This window comes from Epinephelus fuscoguttatus, linkage group LG8, assembly GCF_011397635.1.
Source record: "Epinephelus fuscoguttatus linkage group LG8, E.fuscoguttatus.final_Chr_v1".
NCBI lineage: Eukaryota > Metazoa > Chordata > Actinopteri > Perciformes > Serranidae > Epinephelus > Epinephelus fuscoguttatus.
The window spans coordinates 32,682,614-32,707,322 of NC_064759.1; the positions used below are offsets into that span (position 1 = coordinate 32,682,614).

At 41.4% G+C, this 24,709-nt stretch overlaps 1 protein-coding gene across 1 annotated transcript in view; it reads right to left on the reverse strand.

The window, feature by feature from the left end:
- Positions 1–24,709, reverse strand: part of LOC125892764 (myelin basic protein-like) — a 91,934-nt gene that overhangs the window by 29,906 nt on the left and 37,319 nt on the right. Inside the window, 1 exon segment of the mRNA XM_049582973.1 lies at positions 22,516–22,591. Coding sequence (XP_049438930.1) covers positions 22,516–22,591 — 76 coding nt within the window.

A 24,709-nucleotide genomic window follows, 5' to 3' on the forward strand; every position in this document is an offset into this window, starting at 1 on the left:
TTTTTATTTATTTTTTTGTCACATCAAATGAAAACCAAAAAACACTTTGCATTTCCAAAACGGCATACTGAGGCATTAGCCACATTTGGCTTGGTTTGTGTGCTGGGAGTGTTGCAAGCTCCATCATATACACAGCAGTGCCAGAGCATGTATTTATCCAAGCAGCTGTGAAAAATTCACCTCACAGTGCTACCAAGCACAATGAAAGTCCTGGCCTGTCATCAACAGCAGCTTCTTGCATTGATTTGTTTACCGACAAACAGCTATTTTCGCTCTATTTTTTACACCTCTGTCTGTATTACTTTGGTTTTCTTGACAAGAGTTGATTAAACATATTGGCTTGTTGTAAAGTCTCTACAATATTAAAAAAATACTGTGACTGTATGCCTCTCTGCCACTGTTCTTACAGGTAACATGAGTTAGTCCAACTAGTTGCTATGGTTTTATATCAAATGAAAGTATTGCTTTATTCTGTTCTGTTTAAAGGGATAGACACCGTTAGCAACAATACTCAGGTAGGCTGTGGCTTTTAAACGATGCTCAGTTGATACTAAGGGGCCCAAAGTGTGCCAAGAAAATATCCCCCACACCATTACACCACCACCAGCAGCCTGAACCGCTGATACAAGGCAGGATGGATCCATGCTTTATGTTGTTTACATCAGTTCTGACCCTACCATCTGAATGTCGCAGCAGAAATCCAGACTCATCAGACCAGGCAGCATTTTTCCAATGTTCTGTTGTGCAATTTGGTGAGCCTGTGTGAATTGTAGCCTAGAGATGGTCTTCTGTATACCTTGGTTGTAACAAGTGGTTATTTGAGTTACTGTTGCCTTTCTATCATCTTGAACCAGTCTGGCCATCCTCCTCTGACCTCTGGCATCAACAAGGCATTTTTGCCCAGGGAACTGTGGCTCACTGGGTAATTGCACTTCTGTAGACCATCCTCTGTAAACCCTAGATGGCTGTGCGTGAAAGTTCCAGTAGATCGGCAGTTTCTGCAATACTCAGACCAGCCCATCTGGCAACAACAACCATGCCATGATCAAAGTCACTTAAATCACCTTTCTTCCCCATTCTGATGCTCAGTCTGAACTTCAGCAGGTCGTCTTGACCATGTCTACATGCCACATGAAATTGTTGCCATGTGATTGGCTGATTAGCTATTTGTGTTAACAAGCAGTTGAACAGGTGTCAAATCATCAAATTTATGACTTGAGTCCAAGTCGTGTGAAGTGAGTCCACACCTCTGGTAATTGGTAAATGGATCTGCACTTGTACAGTACAGCACCATTCTAGTCTTCCAACCACTCAAATCACTTTAACACTACATGTCACATTCACCCACACTGGTGGCTGAGGCTACCATACAAAGTGCCACCTGCTACTCAGCTGAAACATTCAAACGTAATTCCACACCAATGGCAGCCGTAAGGTGTAATTTGGGGTTTAGTATCTTGTCACAGACATTCGGACAGGAGGATCTGGGGATTAAGCCACTGATCCTCCAATTAGTAGACCACCCGCTCTCCCTCCTGAGCCACAGCTGCCCAATTTACTTGCTACATCCAACCAACAGTCCAAAAGGTAAAAAAAAAATATATAAAATTTCAAATTATATAAAAGCAAAGACAGACAAATGTCACATTTGAGAAGTAGGGACCATTAAATGTTTAATATATTTGCTTCAAAACGTACTGAAAGAAAGTGTCTTTGCCTGTCTAATCAATACCTTGACATAAGCACTATTCTTGCTGGGACTTCACTGTGACTTCTAGATTAAATAAAGTAAGGCATACTGTGATTTGAGGTTAATTATATTTTTCCCAGAAGCTCACTTATGAATCTTAATTCCAGTGTGTTCAGTTCAGCCTGGTGTATTAACACAGCAGTATATCTCTGTCATGACAGACGTGTTTGTGGAGGATGAGGTTTTCATTGGCAGCCGGTATGAATGGGTGTCTCTAGTAGGACAGTGGGACAGCACAGACGAAGAATAGAGCTCAACATGGGTTGATGCCATCAGCGTAGTGCTCAGGGACGTTTCCTCACCCATGGAGACATGAGAGACCAAAACAAATTTATACATGCACACACTTCGACGGGGCAGTGGACATGACGTAAGCCGGCTGGAAGCTTGTGTCAAAGGCTTCAGCTGAGACATTACACTTTGATTTCTTCTGCGTGATCACTGGCACAAGAACCGTATCATCCTGAGAACTTTAGGTCCAAACACAATCTGAAACATTCTGCTCTGTCAGGCACAACAAGACCGAAAAACCTAACAATCCTTCATCGAGTAAGATTTTTGAAGATCAAAATCTGAAGATGTAGCAGCTAATCAGTATTTTCATCCGCAAGGTTTCTGCTGCACCAAAGCACATGCCAATAAAGGCCTGCGGTGGGACAGCTTCATTTGATGGTGGAGGATGGATTGAGGTGGATTCTGATACTGCAGGGCTGTTCACATTTTGGCACTGAACTTAATCTCAGATAATCTGATGTTAAGCAGACAGCTTTGTGACAGGAGCACCGAAAAAGCCCTGAGGAAACAATGATCCCATTAACATCTGCCATTTCAAGTGTCACATATCTGGATAAAATCCAGATGGGATTTAAGATATTACTGTTTTCATCAACATCAATACGTCTCTGTTGGCCAGATCATACATTTGATTTCATCAGTCTTCCTTTTCTCATGCTAGGGCTGGGCAATGTATCCATATTATATCGCTACCCTGATATGAGACTAGATGTAATCTTGTTAGTGGTGTCTTTTCCTGGTTTTAAAGGCTACACTACAGTAAAGTGACGTAATGTTCTGAACTTACCAGACTTCTGATTACTGATGATTGCATATGAAAAAGTTCATTTTGTAAATAGTTTGTGAAAGTTGAGTCTACCCAACTATATTGTTGCAATATCAGTATGTAGGTATTTAGTCAAACATATTGTGATATTTGAATCTCATTTTTGCTCAATCCTATCTCACACTAAATAAAAATCTCGGTGGGCCCAACTTCACACTTTTGATATTCTATTAATAGGGCTGGGCAATATATCGACATTATGATATTAGACTAGATATCCTCTTAGATTTTAGATATCATAATATCATAAGTGTTGTCTTTTCCTGGTTTTAAAGGCTGCATTACAGTAAAGTGTTGTAATCTTCTGAACTTACCAGGCTGTTTTAGCTGTTCTGTTATTTGCCTTCACTCACTTACTCTCTCTATCCACATTACTTATGATTAATTTTCAAAATTCTCATTGACCACACTCAGACCTATAGTTCGCTTGCTTTGGTCCGAATCAGGGACTAATTTTGTTGCAAAGTTGCATAATTGCCTAGAGTTGGTTCGTGTTCTCACGGCAGCATTTACAAGCGGACCAGATAAGATGCCTGCGTGAGAAAGCTGCTCTCGATTGGTCAGAATTTCCATGTGGGAAAATCCCACAAAGTAAACAAAACGCTGAAGAAGAGTTCATTTGCAAGATAAATGCTACACTTTCTAATGTCACAATGGAGGGACATCTATGCAGGTAGATTTTACACCGGTCATCTAGTGCTATATTGCTTGCATTGTTCAATTTAGACTGAATGCGCATATTAAGGCAATAAAGGGGGAGACGCACATTAATAATCCTCTGGGACTGTGACATGTTCATGCTTGTTTAACCCAAACAATGAGTAATGTAACTGCAGTTGGTTCGGATTGAGGTCAGAACACGTTCTACAGTCTACAGTCACAAACGAACCGCACCAGAGTTCGTTTGTGACTGTAGACCACCTCTTCAAGAAGGTCCAGTTATTTTGGTGGGCACCTCAGTGCTGTGTTCACACCTGCCCAAATGAACCACACTGAGGGGGCAAACTAACTTGAGTTCAATTGAACTGAACTAAACAGGGCAGGTGTGAAAGCACCTTATGAGTCACCTTCACCCATTCACACACATTCATACACTGGTGGCCAAGGCTACCATACAAGATGCCATCTGCTACTCAGTTTTTAACACACTCATGATATGATATCTATTTTCACTGCAACCATTCAATATTTACTGATATCACAAAGTCTGCCACGACACGATTTTGATTGGACTCAATTAAGAGGTCTGGGATCAATATGAGACGATATCAGTGAGTATCCTCATTGTCTTGTTCTGCCTAGCACTAGACTATTAGCACTGTTTAGAAGTTTATGAAGGAAGTGTGCTTGGATGGAACTGGTGACACAGACTTACCCTTGGAATTTCAACATTAAGGCGCATCTTAAAGATAATGATACCACTCAATTATCCCAATATCTTTGTATTTGTAGGGATTTATTGAGGTATTTGTTAAAAAAAATGCAGTGTTATGTAAGTGTCTCCATATCGCCCCGCCCTACTTCAGTATCTATCTGATCTGCCTCAAACACATGGAAAAGCTAATTCAAAATGTGGTAATCGAGATGCAATTGCTCAAGCAACATTTGGCCGGGGTCAAGACCAAGGTCATTTGAGCACATATGTGAGCGCATGGAAATATGAATCAAAATGCATCCCTAATTGCACTTAAGGACCACTTGGTCAACTGTGCATGTAATGTGACAAATCTCTCCTTCACAGTTGAAAATTCTGTTGATTTTTCCATGCCAAACAGCTCTGACTGGGTGTTTTAATTTGGACCCAAGGCAAGCTACCAAATAGACACAGTGGTGTCTGCCAGCTATGTTAGATGAGCACGAATGTGGATCTTTCTCCATTTGGCATCTGTCAGAAGGGCCCCACAGATAAAATCAAATGTGAGCAGTGAAGCAAAATCCCATTAAAAGCAGTCAATTAAGCCACACTAGAGACAAAATTTATCCTTTCACCAGGTGTGAAATGCAATCCCTCTCAACCGGAACTAGACACAATCTGTATCTTTCTGGATAAAACATAAGATGTCTAAATCAGCCACAGATAAGCAGAGTTTGTTGTGTTCTTCCGAGGGGAAAGGACTCCAGTTCATCTTGTCTGACATACGGGATGCAGTAGCCAGTGTAATACTTTTGTGCTCTCTTGGTTACCCATCATTCCCTCCCCCTGGACTCGTATAGCCACAGACCCAGCTGCTAACACACATACACACTCAGTGATTGTCCTGCCAGATGGTCGAGGCCAGATGACGTGGCCTCCTGAACTCATGGCAACATCGAGGCACAATCTCTCACAACATGGCACACAAACACACAGATGCAGAGTACCCAAATATGTGGTGTGTATTTTCATGAAATCAATTATGAAAAGCTGCAGAGGACACGATTAATAACAGGCTCGCACTTGGCAGATCATAAGAGAAAAATTTGCATGGAATACATGCTGTAGCTTATTTTGAGTGATCTTGAGATTGATTCATCCATCTGTGAGAGACAGGAGGAAAAAAACCTGAAAGACAGGGAAAGAGATCAGAGGCGAGAAAGCGAGGTGAGAGGGGACAGAAAGGGAGAATCTGAACAATGGTGTCAAACCCAAGAACACTGGTCCAGTGATGGATGCTGCCCTTTAACAATCAGAGCTTTTGAGGGGGGAGGAGAGGAGGTGCTTCGTGTTGGCAGTGCCAGGGCCCGTACCAGCTCGCGTCAGCCTCGGCCACAGAGACAAATGACTGAGCCACTGCACTTATATATGTGTACAGCTGACAAATGCACAGCAGAGGAACACACTCATACATATTCTCAATACTGTGTTGTATGCGCAGTCAGCAGTGCTTAGACACTTTCAGTGAGAATATACTGCACATACCCATTGATGGGAATCAGCAGAACCTAACTGATGCATTTCAGTGTAGATGCTAAAATGACCAATGAATTTTGAGGGTGTAGAAGTCAAACAAAGGGAGGCAGGAGGTAGAGAGGACAGATGTGAGTAATATTTTCCTGCATGTTTTTGACAGTCTGAAACCATGACTTGCTGTCTGAAAGCATCTGTATTTTTATGACATATTTCATTTTCTACAACTAATACCAGTCAATTTAAATTATAATAATCAGCATTAAAGTCTAACTCATTTCTGTCCATGATGTGCCCAGCACCAGACACCAGACTATGAAAGTCAGAGACTAGCTGGTGAATATTTAGCTGCTAAAGAGCTACCAAGAGCTGCCATATTTCCCTCACAAGTTGGTGGAGACCAAAACAGAGCTAAAAGGGGCATGGGTATTGGACTTACATTCAACTGGTGCATGTAAGCATGACTGCAAGTGACTGCTATGTATGAATGCTGCTCTGTATCTTGATGTGTAAATACACAAATAAATGTTAGCCCACAAGTTCACTACATCAAGTTTTAAAAGGTTACATGTCAAAGTTCTGTCAACAGTTTATTTCCACTGACTTGCATTTCTGTTGGAGCATTTAATATCAAGTTGAGGTTTGAGTGACACAATGTGCTTGATGTAAAAGACACAAGAAAATAGCAGGTATGAGAAGAGCGCAACAGCATGGCTGCAGGTGGCACAGTTGTTAAGACTGCAGTATTTTTTGTGTTAGCAACATATATGTGTACAAGTCAACTCTGCTGCCGTATTGACTTTCCTTTTCTTTGCCTGGTGCAGACGGGTATGGGTAGAACTGGTATTACATGGAAAAATACCAGTTTGTTAACAAGGACCACACAACACACTTCCAGATGATAGAAAACTTCACCTGACTTTGAGCATGTTTACCCCTGGTATTAACATGCATCCTGGGTGAACAGCTCTAAAGGCCTTTGTACACTGAGTCTGCTTTTTTCATCCGAAACTGTTGTATGTCTAAAAATAAATACAACTTCACGTTGTGTCAATCAAATTTGCACACTGAGTCCTAAACTTTCGTTTGTCATTATAATTGTCAGAACAGGTTCTATTTTCTGTGTTTTTCTGCATCTGGAGCCTTTACAGAGCTGCCTGACCAAGAATCAGTGGAGAAAATGTGACAGTGGGACACAACCATGACAAGACAGAGGAACAGGGCACACAGAATGATTTCATGACTCAGACAGCTCAATTTCAACAGGTCAGACAGTTAAATACGAGTGGATAATGATGAAGAGGAGGAGGATGTGGACTGCACAGAGAATGTGGAGGACAGAGAGGGAGGACAGCTCCGCCGCTTCATGCAGCTGTGGTGCCAAATGAAAGACAAGGAGGGAGTGGTGACAGCCAGATAGGTAACTGGTGGAGACAGGCAAAGGAGGAAATGTGTCTTTTCATTTTGTCATGTATTGCAATTACATTTTCACAATGAAGAGAAGAAGGAAACACATTGGAATCAGTGTGCACGATTTTTGTGCATAACAAGATTTTTCAGATGACAGATTAAAAAAATGCATCTGAAGAAAATGGACTCAATGTGGAAAGGCCTTAAGTCTGTCTGTTCACACCTTGCATTAGAAAGCGTCTCCACATGTGTCTTGAGTGACTACTTGAGATCAGATCTCACTTCCCTGCTCTATATGCAACAGGTTTACTGACAGAGTCAAGCTGTTATGGTGTTGGTGGGATTTTGTTGGGGCCGTATGACAGCTGCTGCAGCTGTGTTAGCTCATGTTAACTGGGCAGACGTTGAACTGACTGTTCACTGGGAGGCCAGTGGCTCCAGGAATGGTCCCTCTGTACCATCAGCTCTAGAGGCTGTCCCTGTGGCCAAGGACTCATTAGTGTACATACTGCAGACAGAATATGCAGAATGCAGAATGCAGCCATATGCAGCCAAGACCACCTCCGAATGTGGTCTGAGCTGGTCAGGGTTATTGTACACCTGTACAATAGAACAGTCCACGTTTGATCTGATCACCCACAATGCATGTTAAAACCAGGTGTAAACTGGGCTTTTAACGACCTTCAAATCCAGCTTAAATGCTTTTACGTTCTCGACCACCTTTTGACCAAATGTTTTCATTTTAATCTAAATGTTTTATGCTGTATTTCCTTTTTAACATTGGTAAAGTAGTATGTAAAGTACTTTGAATTGCCTTGTGTGTTACAATTAAATCCGCCTTGCCTGAAAGGATCCTTCTTGTGGAGAATCTGCAGCCTTCTAAACATTAACAAGGGTGTGTCTGAATGAGCTAACAGCCAGTTCCATAAGATCCATCCCAGGGCCAGGTCACTGGGGCAGTAGGCCAAGCAAAGCACCCAGCAATGCTTTCCAGCTCCTCCTGGGGTACCCCAAGGTGTTCCAAGGCCAGATGAGATCTCTTCAGCGTGTTCTAGGTCTGCCCCAGGGCCTTCTACTAGTGGGACATGCCCGTAATGCCTCCAATGGGAAGTGCCCAAGAAGCATCCTGATCAGATGCCCGATGCACCTCAACGTACCCCTTTCAACGGGAAGGAGCAGTGGCTCTACTCCGAGCTCTCTTTGAATGTACGAGCTCCTTACCCTATCTCTAAGGCTGAGCCCAGCCACCTCATGGAGGAAACTCCTTTTGGCCGCTTGTATCCATGATCTCATTCTTTCAAAGTGAGATCACTTTCAAAGATTACTACCCAGAGCTTATGACCATAGGTGAGGGTTGGGAGGTAGATGGACCAGTAAATCAAAAGCTTCGCCTTCCAGCTCAGCTCCCTCTTCGCCATGATGGTCTGGCGTAGCGCCGGTATCACCACAGACGCTGCCTCAGACCACTTCTCACTCGCCTGCAAACCATCCCAGTGCATGCTGGGGTTCCATAAGATTATTTCCCAAAATTTTGTTTGTTTATGTGAGTGTTTCTGAAGGTTAAACAGACCTGTTAAAAAATATAGCTGTACAATTTTAAAGACAACTAGTTTGTCTCTTGGGCTATTCATCCATAGCCATAGGATATGTGTGTCCGACAAAGCCAAAATCCATTAAACTAAAATTCTTCACTCCCTGTACTTAAGAAAATATATTGTTAGTGTAAACAGTGAAGCAAGCAGAAGAAGGAAGAGAATACAATCATTAATGCAGAAAGCAGAGGGAGCTGTGCAGCTCAGATGAAGGGCATGTCAGTAAATGCAAACCCAACTGGATACATCACACATGATGCAGCAATAACTTCATCGTCCAGCTCTTCATCCATAGAAATTAAACCAGATATTAAGTATTCACAAGACTTCATAAGGAAAAATCTAATTTCTAAAGAGTATGTCCTGATTTTGTTTTCATTATGGGTTGATGTGGGTTTTCAGGGGGTTCTCTACAGAGTTAGTAACGAGCGAATGGCAAGTCAGGGAGTCTTGGATCCTCTCGCTGCTCACTCTTAGCCAGTGGTCAAAGAGAGCACTCTGAATAACCCCACCAGGCTCGGTTGAAATCAATGCAACCTGAAGCAGCCTGTTCTGCCCTTAAGATTTCAGGCATAGCCAGTAGGTCCCTAAAGCAATTACAGGGGAAGCACATAGTGTATGGAAGAAGTGATAACTGGCTCACACCAATATCATCCAGTTTCCTTGATGGAAGCTCAAGTGTGACCTGCACAGAGGATAAAATCCGAAATGAAAATTGATCTTCAGGGTACAGTCTCTTATCATGTTATGTCCATAGCTCTGTCAGCTGCTTGGTTTCTCATTCTTCCATCAAACGTTCTTATGTTTTGAAATGGTGAGCCTCTTTTGATTAGTGAGATTAGGATAACAATCCAGTTATCCTTGTTGTTTGAGCTTTCATAGGGTTGTGGAGTGCATCTACAGCATGTGCTGAACCTTCTCAGAAATCTGATAAAACGCAAGAACTGGCAAAGCTGTTTGGTACTGTAGCTGTGTATCAAAGGCTCCCAAACAATTTCCATTTTTTTGTAATGCAAATTATGTTTTGTTGTACCAGTCTCAGATATTATCAACCCATAAACTGGGGAAGGTAGTACAATCTGATTTGGTATTAGAATTACAATTTGTAATGTTCTTATTCCAGTCCGTTTTTTGATATTATCTATGAAGGCATTTTTAGCAATAGCCATTCAATGAGTGTGTATTCTGTAACTGTCTCTCTATATGATATTTTTCATTGTTGAATCCATTGTCATTGAATCCGTCTATCCAGGGCAGGATTTAAATTAGGTTTCACTGGAAACAATACATGCATGAAGTGTACTGGATGTGATGTGGAGGTGAAAGGCTGATGCATGTGTGCACGTACTGCAGAGCATAAAGACCCGTCTTCATTAAAACAACGTTTTGGGGAGGTGAGCTATAAATGGATACGTGAGTTGCTTGTTCTCTGTTGCATTATTTGCTAAAGACATGTTTTCTGATTCCAGTAGTTGATGTGTCCTTTCAAACAGACCTATTATTGGTATTAACAAAAAGGCCTTATTATCAGCCTAGGCCCAATTAAACGCCCAGTCTCTTTTACTAGCTCGGTGTGGCTACACATTTTGACAAATGAAAGCCTGTCTTAATTAGACGCCTGGTCTGGTTGCCAAGCAGATAATTTTTTCAATAGGATATCTTCGGATGTATACAACAGAGTAGTTGGCTACCTCAAATTATGTGTCCATTCCTCAATTACCCTGTAAGTTATTCATATTCCTTTAGTCCGTAAGGGTCTTCAGATCAAAAGGATCAAAAGGGTTTTCATGAAAATGAATCCAAGTTGTGAGTATGGTTTTAACAGGATGAAGTGATGTTGTGTCTGTATCCCGGGTGCCTTAATTCTTGAGTGCTGTAACTCCCTCTCTGTCTGATGTGCTGTCTGTCAGAGCTAGATTATATGAATGATTCATAATTCACATATTGTCTGAAGCCTATTTTTTAAACAAGTAATATTCATACTGCTTTATATAAACCCCATGTTTACTGAGCAACAGTTTTGTGTGAAAGGAATTAAGGCCTGTTCCATATATCCTTTGTCGCTATCAAACGCAGACTGGATTTACATGGGGTTCGTAGTTGAGTTATATCCTATTAACTTATAATGGCTTGAAAAACATTGTGCATTAACTCATACAGGGTTTAATAACAATAACATGGTACGCAGCAGGCCTATTCAATTGGCAGCCCATGGCCCATATCTGGCCCATAAGCGACCTCCGAATGCCCCAGCATACATAAATCTGATTTACCAGTATAAAAAAAAATGTGAACTGCATATGGTGTCCTGAAGCAGCTAATGAGTTTCTCAAGTGAAGCTGTTCTGACCACGCTCAGTAGTGGTTCAAAACATCTGGCCTGCGGTCAAAAGTCAAAAAATACATTACATGTCTTTTCCTAAACTTTTTTCCTTGACCTTGATGGAAAACACCAAAGATGAGGTGTGTGTGTGTGTGTTTGTGTAAAGGAATAAAGAAGAAAGAGCGCACAGGGATGGAGAGAGGGAGATACTGCTAGAGAGAGATAGTGTGTGTTATTGGTTACTATTATTGCCACTTTGTATGGCTCTGTGGATGGATAGCATTAATAGCTCTTTTTAATTCTGTCTCTGCACTTTGTGACGTGCCTGGCTCAGTTATGTGACCAAAAGTTTTTTATTAATTTCAAAAGTGAAACAATAACAGTTGCTATTTTTTTTTTACCACATTCATTTGCATTTGTTAAAATGTACAAATACCGAAAGCTAAAAAAGGTTTTGAATGGGCTGCTGTAAATGTCTGGCCCATCTACATTTCCTGGTATTAAAATCCAGTCTGATTGAATTTGTAACTGAATAGCCCGGTATACAGTGTATAACAATATTGGCTTTTCTGAAGTATTGCTTTATGACTGTGCTTTTTTTCCAGATATAAATGTTTGAAGTATGAATCCAGTCAGAGAACAAAGGTAATTCTATCTATTCTGGTAATGATTTTTTTTCAATTGAGACTTGAGTAGAAGAGAAACTCAAAAGAAACTGACACAGTAAGCGCTAGAGAAGCTTCTGGTATTGATGAGCAGCGTAATGAAGTGTTAAAATGTTATCTTATGAAAGCGTATTGTGCCTTTCATCAGGTGTAAATCAGTTATTACCTTTATTTCTAAATCACTGCAAAATGACTGAAATATTCAGGCATTAACCTATATGAATAACCCCATCCAATATGCACTCCTTCCTTCATTAATCCCGCTGTCAAAGCCACAGAGTGTTACTGAATCAACTTTCCCAGCATCCTCATCACACAGACCTTTCCAAACAAAGTCTTCAGCAGAGGGCGGAATTATTGCTTCACAGACAGTGTGCAGTTTCTTTGCACAGACAATGTGATATGAGAGGAGAAGAGATGCCCTCTGGGCTCCCTCAAGAGTGGTCACTTGCCGACTGAATGCAGTCGAGTGTTTACCTGGTCTCTGGCTCTTTCCTCTCGGCCTTGTGGTGAGGCCATACTTGATACTGGGAAGAAACTTGCAAAGCTTAACAACAGAAAAAAAACATAAGCCTTTGTGTGCTGGGATTTATTCTTAAATTTAATAACGGAATATTAAGACATCCTTCTTTACTTTACTTTACTCTCTGTTCTCACTTGATAAAAACACTTTTTTTTGTTTGTGATACATCCAACTCTGTTGCATGAGAATTGACTGACCTACAATGTAAGAGCTAAGGTAACCTATATTGATTCATCTCATTTAAGTCCTGTGTGGGTGGAGGAAGAGACTGAAGCCAACAACAAACTAATTACAAAGAGAAGACAATGTTTTTCAATCAAGAGAAAGAGCCACCCCCAACCCTCCTTTTATGTTTCTGCCCTTGTTGTCTCTTTGTACAAACAGGATAATACCATTTTGTAACCTTTTATCTACATTTCACATTCCCGGCAACCATTTTCTAAAGCATCCTCTGACATTTGACATCAACTCACATCACGCAAAGACGAGTGGAGAAAAGTTAACTTTATGCACTCAAAAATGTGCAACTCGACTCGTCAGTCCTACCAGGATTTGGTAAAAACATCTCAGGCATGACAATATCAGAATAGATACCAGATAGGAAATTAAATATTGTCTTTAAATTCTGATGTAGCCTGTGGTATCCTTGAGGGCTGCTCTGTAGGATTATGTGCTGCACTTCAGTCTAAGCACTACCTCAGACAATTCATGCACTCTTTGCATTTCATGGGAAACCAGTATTAACACATTTATTCCCAGTAACTCTAGTCTGACACCCCTGATCGAGCCCATCATCTTGTATCCAATGTCCAAGTCCATCTAACTTATTTCTGTCTCCCCTGAGTTTCTCTTCACAACTGCTGTTCATTTCTCCTCACTTCACCCTGTGATGATAAGAAACAGTGACCCAAACCGAGTCAGGACGGAACAGGCAGACAGACAGAGGGGGTCTGTTTTGCTGAGCGGGGGACCTGTTGCAGGCTGGGCCAGGTAATGGGGCCATAATGGGCTTTTAACAGCTGCACAGCTGATGGTGGTGTGTTTGCCCTTCAGTGGAAAAGCAGTGCAAACAGGAAGTGCTGCATGGAGACATCCCCAGACGCTGGACAGGCCGGGATGAGTCATGACGCCCGCTGATGACAACTTCACCAAAACAGGCTCCAATAAAGCACAGCTAACCTGCCCATCATAAACCACTCACGCTGTGCCAATTTGGTGGAAATTCCTTTTATTTTTTTCCTTTTGCCTGGACCCTGAATCAACCTAATGGCACTGCATTAGTTCAGCCCTGGTGCACAGGTAAGAGGAGGGTTATAAATGTATCCTAACAGCAATGTTCCTTCAGTAAGAGTTAGAAAGTGATAAGAAAATGGGATTTTTACACACTATCAGAGAGCAGTGCTGACTGAGCAAAGAACCTGTTAAACATTAAGCATCAAAGTGGAATTGACACAGTGGTGCTTTGAGGCTCTGCTCTGAACTATAAAACAAAATTCACACTATGGCTGCGATAACATGGACAATATTTCTTCATTTACTGAGTCATTCATTCGTGGACGCTAAATAATGAGATCCGACAACATGTGCACTGATATGCCCCAAAAGTTAAATCAGGACATGACTATTTTAACTCAGCAAAGTGGTTCCGCCTGCTGTCAAGCACCTTATCTGCCAGAAATGCAACAGAAAAGGTAGTTTGCTTTTTCAACTTTTAAAAAAATTCATATTTATTGAATGCATGAAGTAAAGACGGTGGAGAAGTAAGTAGTGAATCCAGATTATTTTCTGTAGCTTCAACTTACAGATGTCCCCTGAACACCTCACATGCTGTCTGTAAGTGCTACCATTAATTCATTGATGTTCTCTAAGTGTCTCATATGCAGCTACTGCTACTGGCCGTGACAGACAATTGTTATATCCAGCAACTCCAAAATTCAGCCTGAAGCAACAAACTAACATAAGGCTACTGTTTCAAAACCAAAGAATACATTTATTAATCAACATGCAAGTAAAAAGTAAAGGCGCTTGCACATGACCAACATTAAAAATTCCTTGATGCCCACTGTGCCATTGTTTTCCTATGGAAGCTGGCGTTAACACTGACGTTGGGGTACTTTTCGACTCCGGCGTCGCGCTGTGGGCTTCAACGGCGTTTTGATGCAACACCGAAAGTTCAATTTTGTTGAACTTTGACCCCGTTTGACACTGACCTTTCCATGTAGAGACAATGACTCCACCGCCGGCAGCGCTTTGCCCCGGCTGTCAGTGTGTGCGTATAATCAGCGTTGGGTCAAGCTGACAGTGAGCACTGCAGCGTCACCAAATCGGCAATCATGTGAAAGCGCCTTAAGTCTCAAGTTTTCGCACTCAACTCCCAAGACAAAACTGACAAGACTTAAGTCATGTCCCAAGCCCTTAACTTTAAGGCTCGAGTTCTAAGTGCTCTTCTGCAAACGCAATGCCATTTTAACAACAGAGTAATAATACATCAAATTAACAAAAATCATAAATGCTTTTCAAAATTTGTCTGTCTTTGATAAAACAAGTTTGACTGAACCTAATCATAAAAAAGTAGTGCTGACAATGTACTCACAGTGTAATTGGGCTATTAACCACTACCACAAGAGAATGAATCATGTAAGCAGAAAGAAAAGGAAGAAGAAGATACTTTATTAATCCCTGAGGGGAAATTCTATTTTTCCACTCTGTCATACACACACATGCACAAAAGGATCTATGGATGCATTAAATGGAGAGATGTCAGAGTGAGGGGGCTGCCCATGGAAAGGTACCACGAGCATTTGGGGGTGTCTTGCTCAAGGACACCACCGCAGTGCCCAGGAGGTGAACTGGCACCTCTCCAGCGCCCAGTCCCCGCTCCATACATGGCCCAGACTGGGCTATAAACCAGTGACCCTCTGGTTCTCAACCCAAGTCCCTATGGACTGAGCTACTGCCGCCCCATATATGTTTCTGTCCCGTCTTGCATTTTACTCATCTTATATTGAAAGACATGTTTAGAACTTTCTCTTCCCAAATTAGGCTGCGGGAAGGTATCAAGTATTTTAAAGTCAAAAGGCTCCAGTCCAAGTGAAGTCACAAGTCATTCATGTTAAAAGTGGATTTGGATTTTTTCAAGTTGGGTCGTAAGTCATCAAATTTGTGTTTCACAAATCGAGTATGGCTCGAATCCAAGTCATGTGACTCAAGTCCACACAGCTGCACTCACACAAGAATGTTGGCTGAGCGCTAAGTCTTTTTTGAACTTGTGAGAGATTCTCTGCCAAAACTAGCAGAGGGAGGCACGTAGAGAGAAATGACTGGATTGGATCAGATCAAGTGTTTATATGGTAATATAAATATATAAGGTGTTACTACTCGCCAATGGAATGGATTATAAAAGGTTATATCATCAACCCGATGACCCCAAAATTCTTCCAACTGGGCTGGACTGGGCCAGTCTATTACAATTAAGGTGGTTACATGAGGCATTTTTATTCTGACTGGACTATTATTCTAATTATTAGTGAAACAACCACGTAAACACACCTTATAATAGAGCTTTGATTTCCACTTACCTCTTTAACAAACCCTAATCAAGACAAACTGCTCTTTTATTACAGCCTCTAAGCTTTAATTCACCTTCTCATGCAGTCTTTATTTACCAGATTAATCAACATAAAAACCATTCCAATTATATCTCTTTATCGTGTAGGTACAGCTCAATAATTTCCACTTTGAAGCAAAGACATTGGAAAACCTGACTGAGTGTGGCAGACCACATTTTAGTCTGCTGCTTGCCTCCCATTTTTAAGAGATCACTGCTGAAACCTGCATCCTGATTCATTCCTGTTCTCATCATGAGCTGCCAGATGCATCTGTGTGAGGAAGCTGAGGTCCATCAAGAGACGAGTGGGGGAAAATAATAAGCATCGAGCAGCCATTAAATAACTGAAGCAATAAGCACGCCCGGTCGCTCTTACAGTAGCCATCTAATGTACAAGTCAGATAATTTCTTGTCTGTGCCCGGTGAACATGTCATTCTCCAAAGCTAAATGTTAATTGTGTGTCGTGTGGGTGGCTTCTTTGAAGTATCACTTGTGTCAGTGCTGGATCCTCTAAGTCTGCTCCGTGCTGATCAATGGCAAGTGTTAAACACGGGGAACATTAATTGGCTGCAGGAGAGGGAGCAGATCGAGTAGCTAACAGATCAATCTGACGAAGCCTCTGCAAGGTATAACCTTCCTGCCGACAGTAAAGCATCAGTGAGAACAGCACATCACAGCGGTGGCTATCTGGTGAGTTTTCCACTGCACATGACATCAATACAGTCAAACACTAATTCAATCGTGCCTGCACGTACCAGCAGTGCGGCCGGGCTGAGAAATTGGTTTCGCATAATATTAGGTCAATATTGACCTTTCTTTGAAAATCAGTTGCCTGCTGCATCCACCCTCTGGCTTCATCTAAATGGTTTCGTATTTGTTGCATAATAATAATAATAATCAATACATTGACCGTGTAAAAGAGGACCTGCCCGGATGCAAACACACAATTAGATCAGATTCCTCTATATCTATTAATCAGTATACTGTATTTTGGTTGTTTAACTGGAGCAGAACCTCATTGCAGTCACTGTAATCAGTAATATTGTTCATAAACAGCATAGAAATTGACAAAAAATAAGTCTTTTATTCATAAAAAATGGACCACTAGTTCAAAATGTATCATGTTTAACCCCATATAATATTTCTATTAAATTCCTATCATATTTCTGTCTGGACTTGTACACAACACAAGTGTGCAGTTGCGGTACACATGCATGTAAGTTAAATAGCTTACAGTGACTTTAAAATCTTGCACTACTTTAAGTGTCACATTCTAGCATGTCATTTTGAAGACTATTTTAAAAAATATTCATATAGTAACTTGTGATTTTGCTCTGTTGTAGTTACACCTTGTAATGTAATACACCTTAATTTATCATATCATGTAGTGGTAACATACATTCTGTAGCCACTCCACAGTGACTTCATGATATTTTTATCATATTGTATCTGATGCATTATTACATGATGGGGACCGTCAGCCTGTGCGTTCCGAGTGTCCTCAGATAACAGAGAAGAAATCTGTATGCAACTCACAGGTGCAACTGCAGCAGCCAAAGCTGAACAGAAGAGGCTGAACATTTATTAAACACCCACACCAGGATTACCACACTCTGCCCAGTGTTACTGGCCTTTACTGATAGATTACCACTGAGAAATGTCACAGACAGGCCGAGCACGGCAATAATTCACACAGCATCTGCCAAACAGTAACAGTGTCAAACAGCCCTTCAGTGCCAAGGAGAGCACGTGTCACAGATCTGAATTTATCAATCAACTTTTTATAACTTTAAAAGCAGTCATAGCAGTGTACTAGTACTGTACTGGGGGATTACAGTAGTATTGGACAAGCTGGGTTTGCAATTATGGCATAACCAAAAACTCATCTTGTTTCTACATGACAGTAATCAAGAAACTAGAACTAGTGCCTTGCAGTTGTATGCACCTGTGAACCTGTCAAGTTGCAGTTACAGTTTACATCCCTGTCTGTGAAATCATGGATGCGTCACACACATCTTCCCCCCGGCAGCACAGAAGATCTATACAATCAGCACAGTTTCAAGGTGGACGCTCAAGATTAGCGTCACTGATTTTGTTTCTGACCAAATGTCTCCCCTTCTGCTCCTGAGATATGACACTGAGAAATGGTCAGAAAAGTGTTTTAAGCAGAACATTATGATGTCACAGTGAAGCTGACCTCTGACCTTTTGGATATAAAATGTCATAACTTTATTATTTTATCTTACTGTATTAGACCTCTGTGTGAAATGTTGTCATTGTTAGCATATGAATTCCTGAGTTATGGCCAAAAACCTTGACCTTTGACCACCAAATTCCATTCAGCTCATCGTTGAGTCCAAGTGGATGCTTGAGCCAAATTTGAAGAAATTTCGTCACAGCGTTCTTCGTCATAGTGTTCTTGAGTGATCATGTTTACGAGAACGGGATGGACGGACTAACAATTTGTAAACATAATGCCACCGGTAATAGCAATCGCCAGTGCAGAAGCATAAAAATGTTGCAGTGGCTTGTTGCTAATGCCCTAATGTCCTCCCAGAGTCCTTTTTACTTCATTTTTTAATTAAACATGGCTTGTTTTTCTATGGAGAAACAACAATTTAGCTATTATTTCTGCTATTTATACTGTAAACAGCTCTTCACCGTACTGTAGCTGCTGGAGCTAACATTAGCTTACCCGACTGGCAGAAGTAACATTAGCTGGATTCCTCTAAAATAAGCAAGCACTTCAGGTAATGTGCTTAAAACAATATTATCATTAGGGGTAAGAATCACCTGATGCCCAACGATACAATATTATCATGATACCTAAGTTACGATACAACGTTACTGTGTTTTTAAACACTGTGATATGCAGAGTATTGTGATAACATATGTTGTGATATATTGCGATTTAACTGCGCACTGTGTCTCCAAAAGAAAACTCAGACTCAACAATATTAATACTGTCATAAAATATCAATACTTGGCATCTACAGTACAGGCCAAAAGTTTGGACACACCTTCTCATTCAATGCGTTTTCTTTATTTTCATGACTATTTACATTGTAGATTCTCACTGAAGGCATCAAAACTATGAATGAACACATGTGGAGTTATGTACTTAACAAAAAAGGTGAAATAACTGAAAACATGTTTTATATTCTAGTTTCTTCAAAATAGCCACCCTTTGCTCTGATTACTGCTTTGCACACTCTTGGCATTCTCTCCATGAGCTTCAAGAGGTAGTCACCTGAAATGGTTTTCCAACAGTCTTGAAGGAGTTGCCAGAGGTGTTTAGCACTTGTTGGCCCCTTTGCCTTCACTCTGCAGTCCAGCTCACCCCAAACCATCTCGATTGAGTTCAGGTCCGGTGACTGTGGAGGCCAGGTCATCTGCCGCAGCACTCCATCACTCTCCTTCTTGGTCAAATAGCCCTTACACAGCCTGGAGGTGTGTTTGGGGTCATTGTCCTGTTGAAAAATAAATGATCGTCCAACTAAACGCAAACCGGATGGGATGGCATGTCGCTGCAGGATGCTGTGGTAGCCATGCTGGTTCAGTGTGCCTTCAATTTGAATAAATCCCCAACAGTGTCACCAGCAAAACACCCCCACACCATCACACCTCCTCCTCCATGCTTCACAGTGGGAACCAGGCATGTGGAATCCATCCGTTCACCTTTTCTGCTCACAAAGACACGGCGTGTTGGAACCAAAGATCTCAAATTTGGACTCATCAGACCAAAGCACAGATTTCCACTGGTCTAATGTCCATTCCTTGTGTTTCTTGGCCCAAACAAATCTCTTCTGCTTGTTGCCTCTCCTTAGCAGTGGTTTCCTAGCAGCTATTTGACCATGGAGGCCTGATTCGCGCAGTCTCCTCTTAACAGTTGTTCTAGAGATGGGTCTGCTGCTAGAACTCTGTGTGGCATTCATCTGGTCTCTGATCTGAGCTGCTGTTAACTTGCGATTTCTGAGGCTGGTGACTCGGATGAACTTATCCTCAGAAGCAGAGGTGACTCTTGGTCTTCCTTTCCTGGGTCGGTCCTCATGTGTGCCAGTTTCGTTGTAGTGCTTGATGGTTTTTGCGACTCGCTTGGGGACACATTTAAAGTTTTTGCAGTTTTCGGACTGACTGACCTTCATTTCTTAAAGTAATGATGGCCACTCGTTTTTCTTTAGTTAGCTGATTGGTTCTTGCCATAATATGAATTTTAACAGTTGTCCAATAGGGCTGTCGGCTGTGTATTAACCTGACTTCTGCACAACACAACTGATGGTCCCAACCCCATTGATAAAGCGAGAAATTCCACTAATTAACCCTGATAAGGCACACCTGTGAAGTGGAAACCATTTCAGGTGACTACCTCTTGAAGCTCATGGAGAGAATGCCAAGAGTGTGCAAAGCAGTAATCAGAGCAAAGGGTGGCTATTTTGAAGAAACTAGAATATAAAACATGTTTTCAGTTATTTCACCTTTTTTTGTTAAGTACATAACTCCACATGTGTTCATTCATAGTTTTGATGCCTTCAGTGAGAATCTACAATGTAAATAGTCATGAAAATAAAGAAAATGCATTGAATGAGAAGGTGTGTCCAAACTTTTGGCCTGTACTGTACGTATTGACACAATATTGACGTGCAAAATATCGTGATACTGTGCTGTATCGATTTTTTCCAGCATCCCTAATTATGATATACTTAAACGTTGAACTAGAATGGTCCACTTACCAGTGTCTGCCAGTGTTGGCCATTTACTTGACAACAATGAAGGTTGTTGCCACATTTGAGCAGGTGACTTTTGATGCCTTCAAACAGAGCTGTGGTTACTATGGTAATGAGAAAGGTCAATTTACAGACCCCTCTTTTGTGATAAAACTGACAGCTGATGAATGATTCTTTCACATCCTTTAGCTTGTAATAACATTGGTGAAGTAGACTATGAGTCTCCATAATATTTATTATGATCTCCTTGGTTTTAATTGCATCTCATCTGCCTGTGATGGTTCAGAGGCCCCGTGAAGATGAAAGGTCTGGAAAAACTGACTCTTGTTTAGGATGTTTTAACTCTTAAAATGGCTGTTGAAAGATACTATGCAATGGAAAGTAACACTGGATACCCAACCCTTTAATATACACACACTCAAAGAGGCAGCTACAGTTCAGTAGGCGACACGTGGCCAAATCCTTGCCCTCACTTGCATTTCACCTCAGCTCACCCTGAAAACAATCGAGACTGACACAGAGGGGAGAAAACAGGCCGCGTTTGTCTTCCACTCCCTATGTCTTGAACGTTCGGTGCTCTTCCTGTACAAGTGTCGTCAACGTCTTGAGGGTTTTGTTCTCTTGCAGAATGAACAACCAACACTCCTTCACCGTGGGAGGTCTCATCTTCGCTTAGCTCCTATCATCGAACTTGACAAGAGTCAACGGGAAGCCTCAGAGTCACTGATGGTTTCATTCAAGGTGCCAAAAGAGACAGTGGAGATCTTGATTTCATGGGAAAGAACTTGTACATTTGTAGTTTTAAGTCTTGAGTCAGTTTTCTGTTGCAGCTTGATCTATTATGCATGTAGCATGCATGAGTTAGAGTTATGTATCTCAGACAAAAAAACAATCTATTTTGTATTTGATTAGAATTAAATCAGAGCTGTTGCCTCATTAAAAAATAATTCAGCAAATTTGCACGAGCAATTGCAATTTTCCCATTCGCCTCAAGATAATCCCCTTCATCTTCATTTGTAAAAGTACCCTGCATTAAAATCAATCAACTGTGTGCCAACAAACTCTGCCCTCCTCTGCTGAGCTGCCGTATTACAAAGGCTCTTTTTAACCCCTATGATTACATGGTGAACACGTCCCGACGGATGTGACAGAGGGCAAACTTCTCTACGAGCTCAACTGTGAGGAAAGAAACGTTGGCGTGCCTGAACCCTGACCTCTGAGATTGTGTCACTACATGGAATGGTTGGCTTTCAATCACCATGGTAACTACTATCTTTTCATCAGCCAGACTGCTAACTCCAAACAAATGTCATGCCGCAGAATTAGCAGCTTCTGAGCTGGTGTTGTGAAGCAGAGGCTTTTCATTGTTGCAGAAAAAAAGGATATTGATTCTAGATGGCTGAGTTAAAAGAGCTATCGTGTCAATGTGGATATCAGGCTGTCGTTCCAGGTCTCACTGATTCCTTGGTAACACATTTCAGTGCTTTCCACAGTGCTTAAAGGCCTTGGCGAATCCACAAAATCTATATTTCGTTCAGCGATACACTTACGGACAGAAAGGCTTCCACAGCTGATGATGATACTTCCAGTTCAAGAAGTAGGTTTTTAAACAATAAGTCATCAAAATCTTACAGTCAGATTTGCTGTTTCACATTTGTGTGATTGCATATTTAAATTCACTGTGCACCAATGCTCCTCTTTAAGCCTAAATTTGCAGTAGAAGAGAATCTATTGATGGTGTTTATTTCTGAGGGAGGCAATCACTCTTTACTCGTAAACAATCATACTTTAACGTGCATGTCATTTTTTGTACGTCAGTTGGTTTCCAACAGTAAAGCCCAACCAACTCTGGGAGTTTAGAGTATTGTCAATATGCATGTAAATTGAAACTCAAGATGTGGTTTGACGTCTTACCGAAGACTTCATCTTGCGATTCAGGTTCTGCTGCTGCTGATGTTGTCTGCTCTGCTTTGGGTTCAGGTGAAGGAGCCTTTAATGGGAACACAAAAACAGATTGAAGAGGTGAGGCGCTGAGGTGCCATGGCAACGGACCAGAGACAGAGACCAACAGAGAGGGAGAGACAGAGAGAGCGACTGGGATAAATACACCTATTAAGCTTTTCGGCTTTATAATTACAGCAGCATTATGCCCAGACTCTTTCATTTAACATTCAAAGAAAATGCTACAATTTTGAGTTGTATACATGAGGAGATTTGCCAGTTATGATGCCAATTCTAAAATCTTTATGTTTCATCCTTTATGATCATCATTATGTAAAGCATGTGGTTTTCTTGATGTACACTTGTTCAATTGTCAATATTTATTGGGACTGCTGTGCATTATCATAAATTCATACTTGATTTTTATTATTTTAATGTGCTTGTGGACTGGAAACAGGCTCTTTGATCATCCTCAAAACAAAAGTGACTCAACATTCAAAGACGAAACAATGCAACGTGATATTATGAAATGAAATGTCACATAGAACAAACACTGGGAAAGATGACATTTAAGCAGACATATGAAAAAAGGGCATTTTGAAATCTAATTTATGTAACTTTATAAACAACAGGGTGGAGATCGCCATACTATTAAGATTTTTGGATTAAACATGCAGGTAATACTTCAGCATTCTATGATTATGCCCTTTTATATCTTTATGTCAAATATCGGCTGCTGGGCATCCAGGGAGAGTTGTGCAAGTGCAGATAATATTTGTTGTTTAACAGCGGTTCAATCTCCGGCTCCTCTAGTCCGCATGTCGAAGTACCCTTGAGCAAGATACTGAACCCTAATTTGCTCCTCGTGGCTGTTCTATCGGTGTGTGCATGTGTGAAAACTGAGTAGCAGGTGGCCTTGGCGGCCAGTGTGTGAATGTTTGAGTGAATGGGTGAATGTGACGCGTAGTGTAAAAAGCACTTTGAGTGGTTGGACTAGACTAAAAAAGCACTATACAAGTGCAGGTCCATTTATCATTTACATCAGTTTGGAATAATATGTTTTTTCTTTAGATGTCCCTCCTCCTCTTAGTGCTTCTAATAGCATTTACTAGAATCTACTGTTGCTGTTGGAAAAAAAGCAACCAGAACTGAGGATTCTATAAAATGAGAAAGTCTGCTGCGGCCGGTGGGTGGTGCTCTGTTTTGGCTTGACTATATTCAACATGGAAGCCAGGTCACAAACTTTCTCAGTAAAGCTAAACATTCATTTCTGTAACTGCTTATCCTGCTAGGGGTCACTGGGGGGCTGGAGCCTATCCCAGCTGACATTGCGCAAGAGGCGGAATACACCCTAGGCAGGTCGCCAGACTATCACAGTCTGACACATAGAGACAGACAACCATTCATGCTCACATTCACACCTGTGGCCAATTTGGAGTCACCAATTAGCCTGCATGTCTTTGGACTGTGGGAGGAAGCCGGAGTAGAAAACCCACGCTGACACGGGGAGAACATGCAAACTCCACACAGAAGGGTTCCCCCACCCCAGGTCCGAACGAGGAACCCTCTTGCTGTGAGGCGACAATGCTAACAATGCACCAGCGTGCCGCCACAGTACAGCTAAACAGTACACTAAAATATGTTCTGAAAACACCTGAGGAGAGAAATAGGCGATGCAGTAACAGTCACATGTGTCAACTGGGACAAAAACTGTGAATCTCTCCTTCAAAAACTGGTTTGATCTTGACATAAATCCTGTGATTTCATTAAATGTTTTGCATCATGATCACATCTGGTGTCAGTGAAATCATACCAATAATATTTCCCAGCTGGCCTTGTCTATTAAAAAGCCTTTCTTCTATGTTGATGTCTGTACTTCAGTGGTAGATTTAATTGGTAGAGAACTGCAGCTGTAGCAGGAGATGTCAACCCAGGGGAAGCAAATATTGAAGAAACATTAAGATTAAATGACACATTTAATCTTTGAATGAAAAAAACACGCCGGCCTGTCTTATCAGGTTTTACAGTTATGGAAATATTGATTCAACTGGAACTCACTGTCAGATCCGCTCTGATTCACGCTGTTGGAATACATGAAGTCATAAGCTAAACATTGTGATAGCTGACTTGTTAAACCCACCTGCACTGGCACTTGTGAGTCACTGGG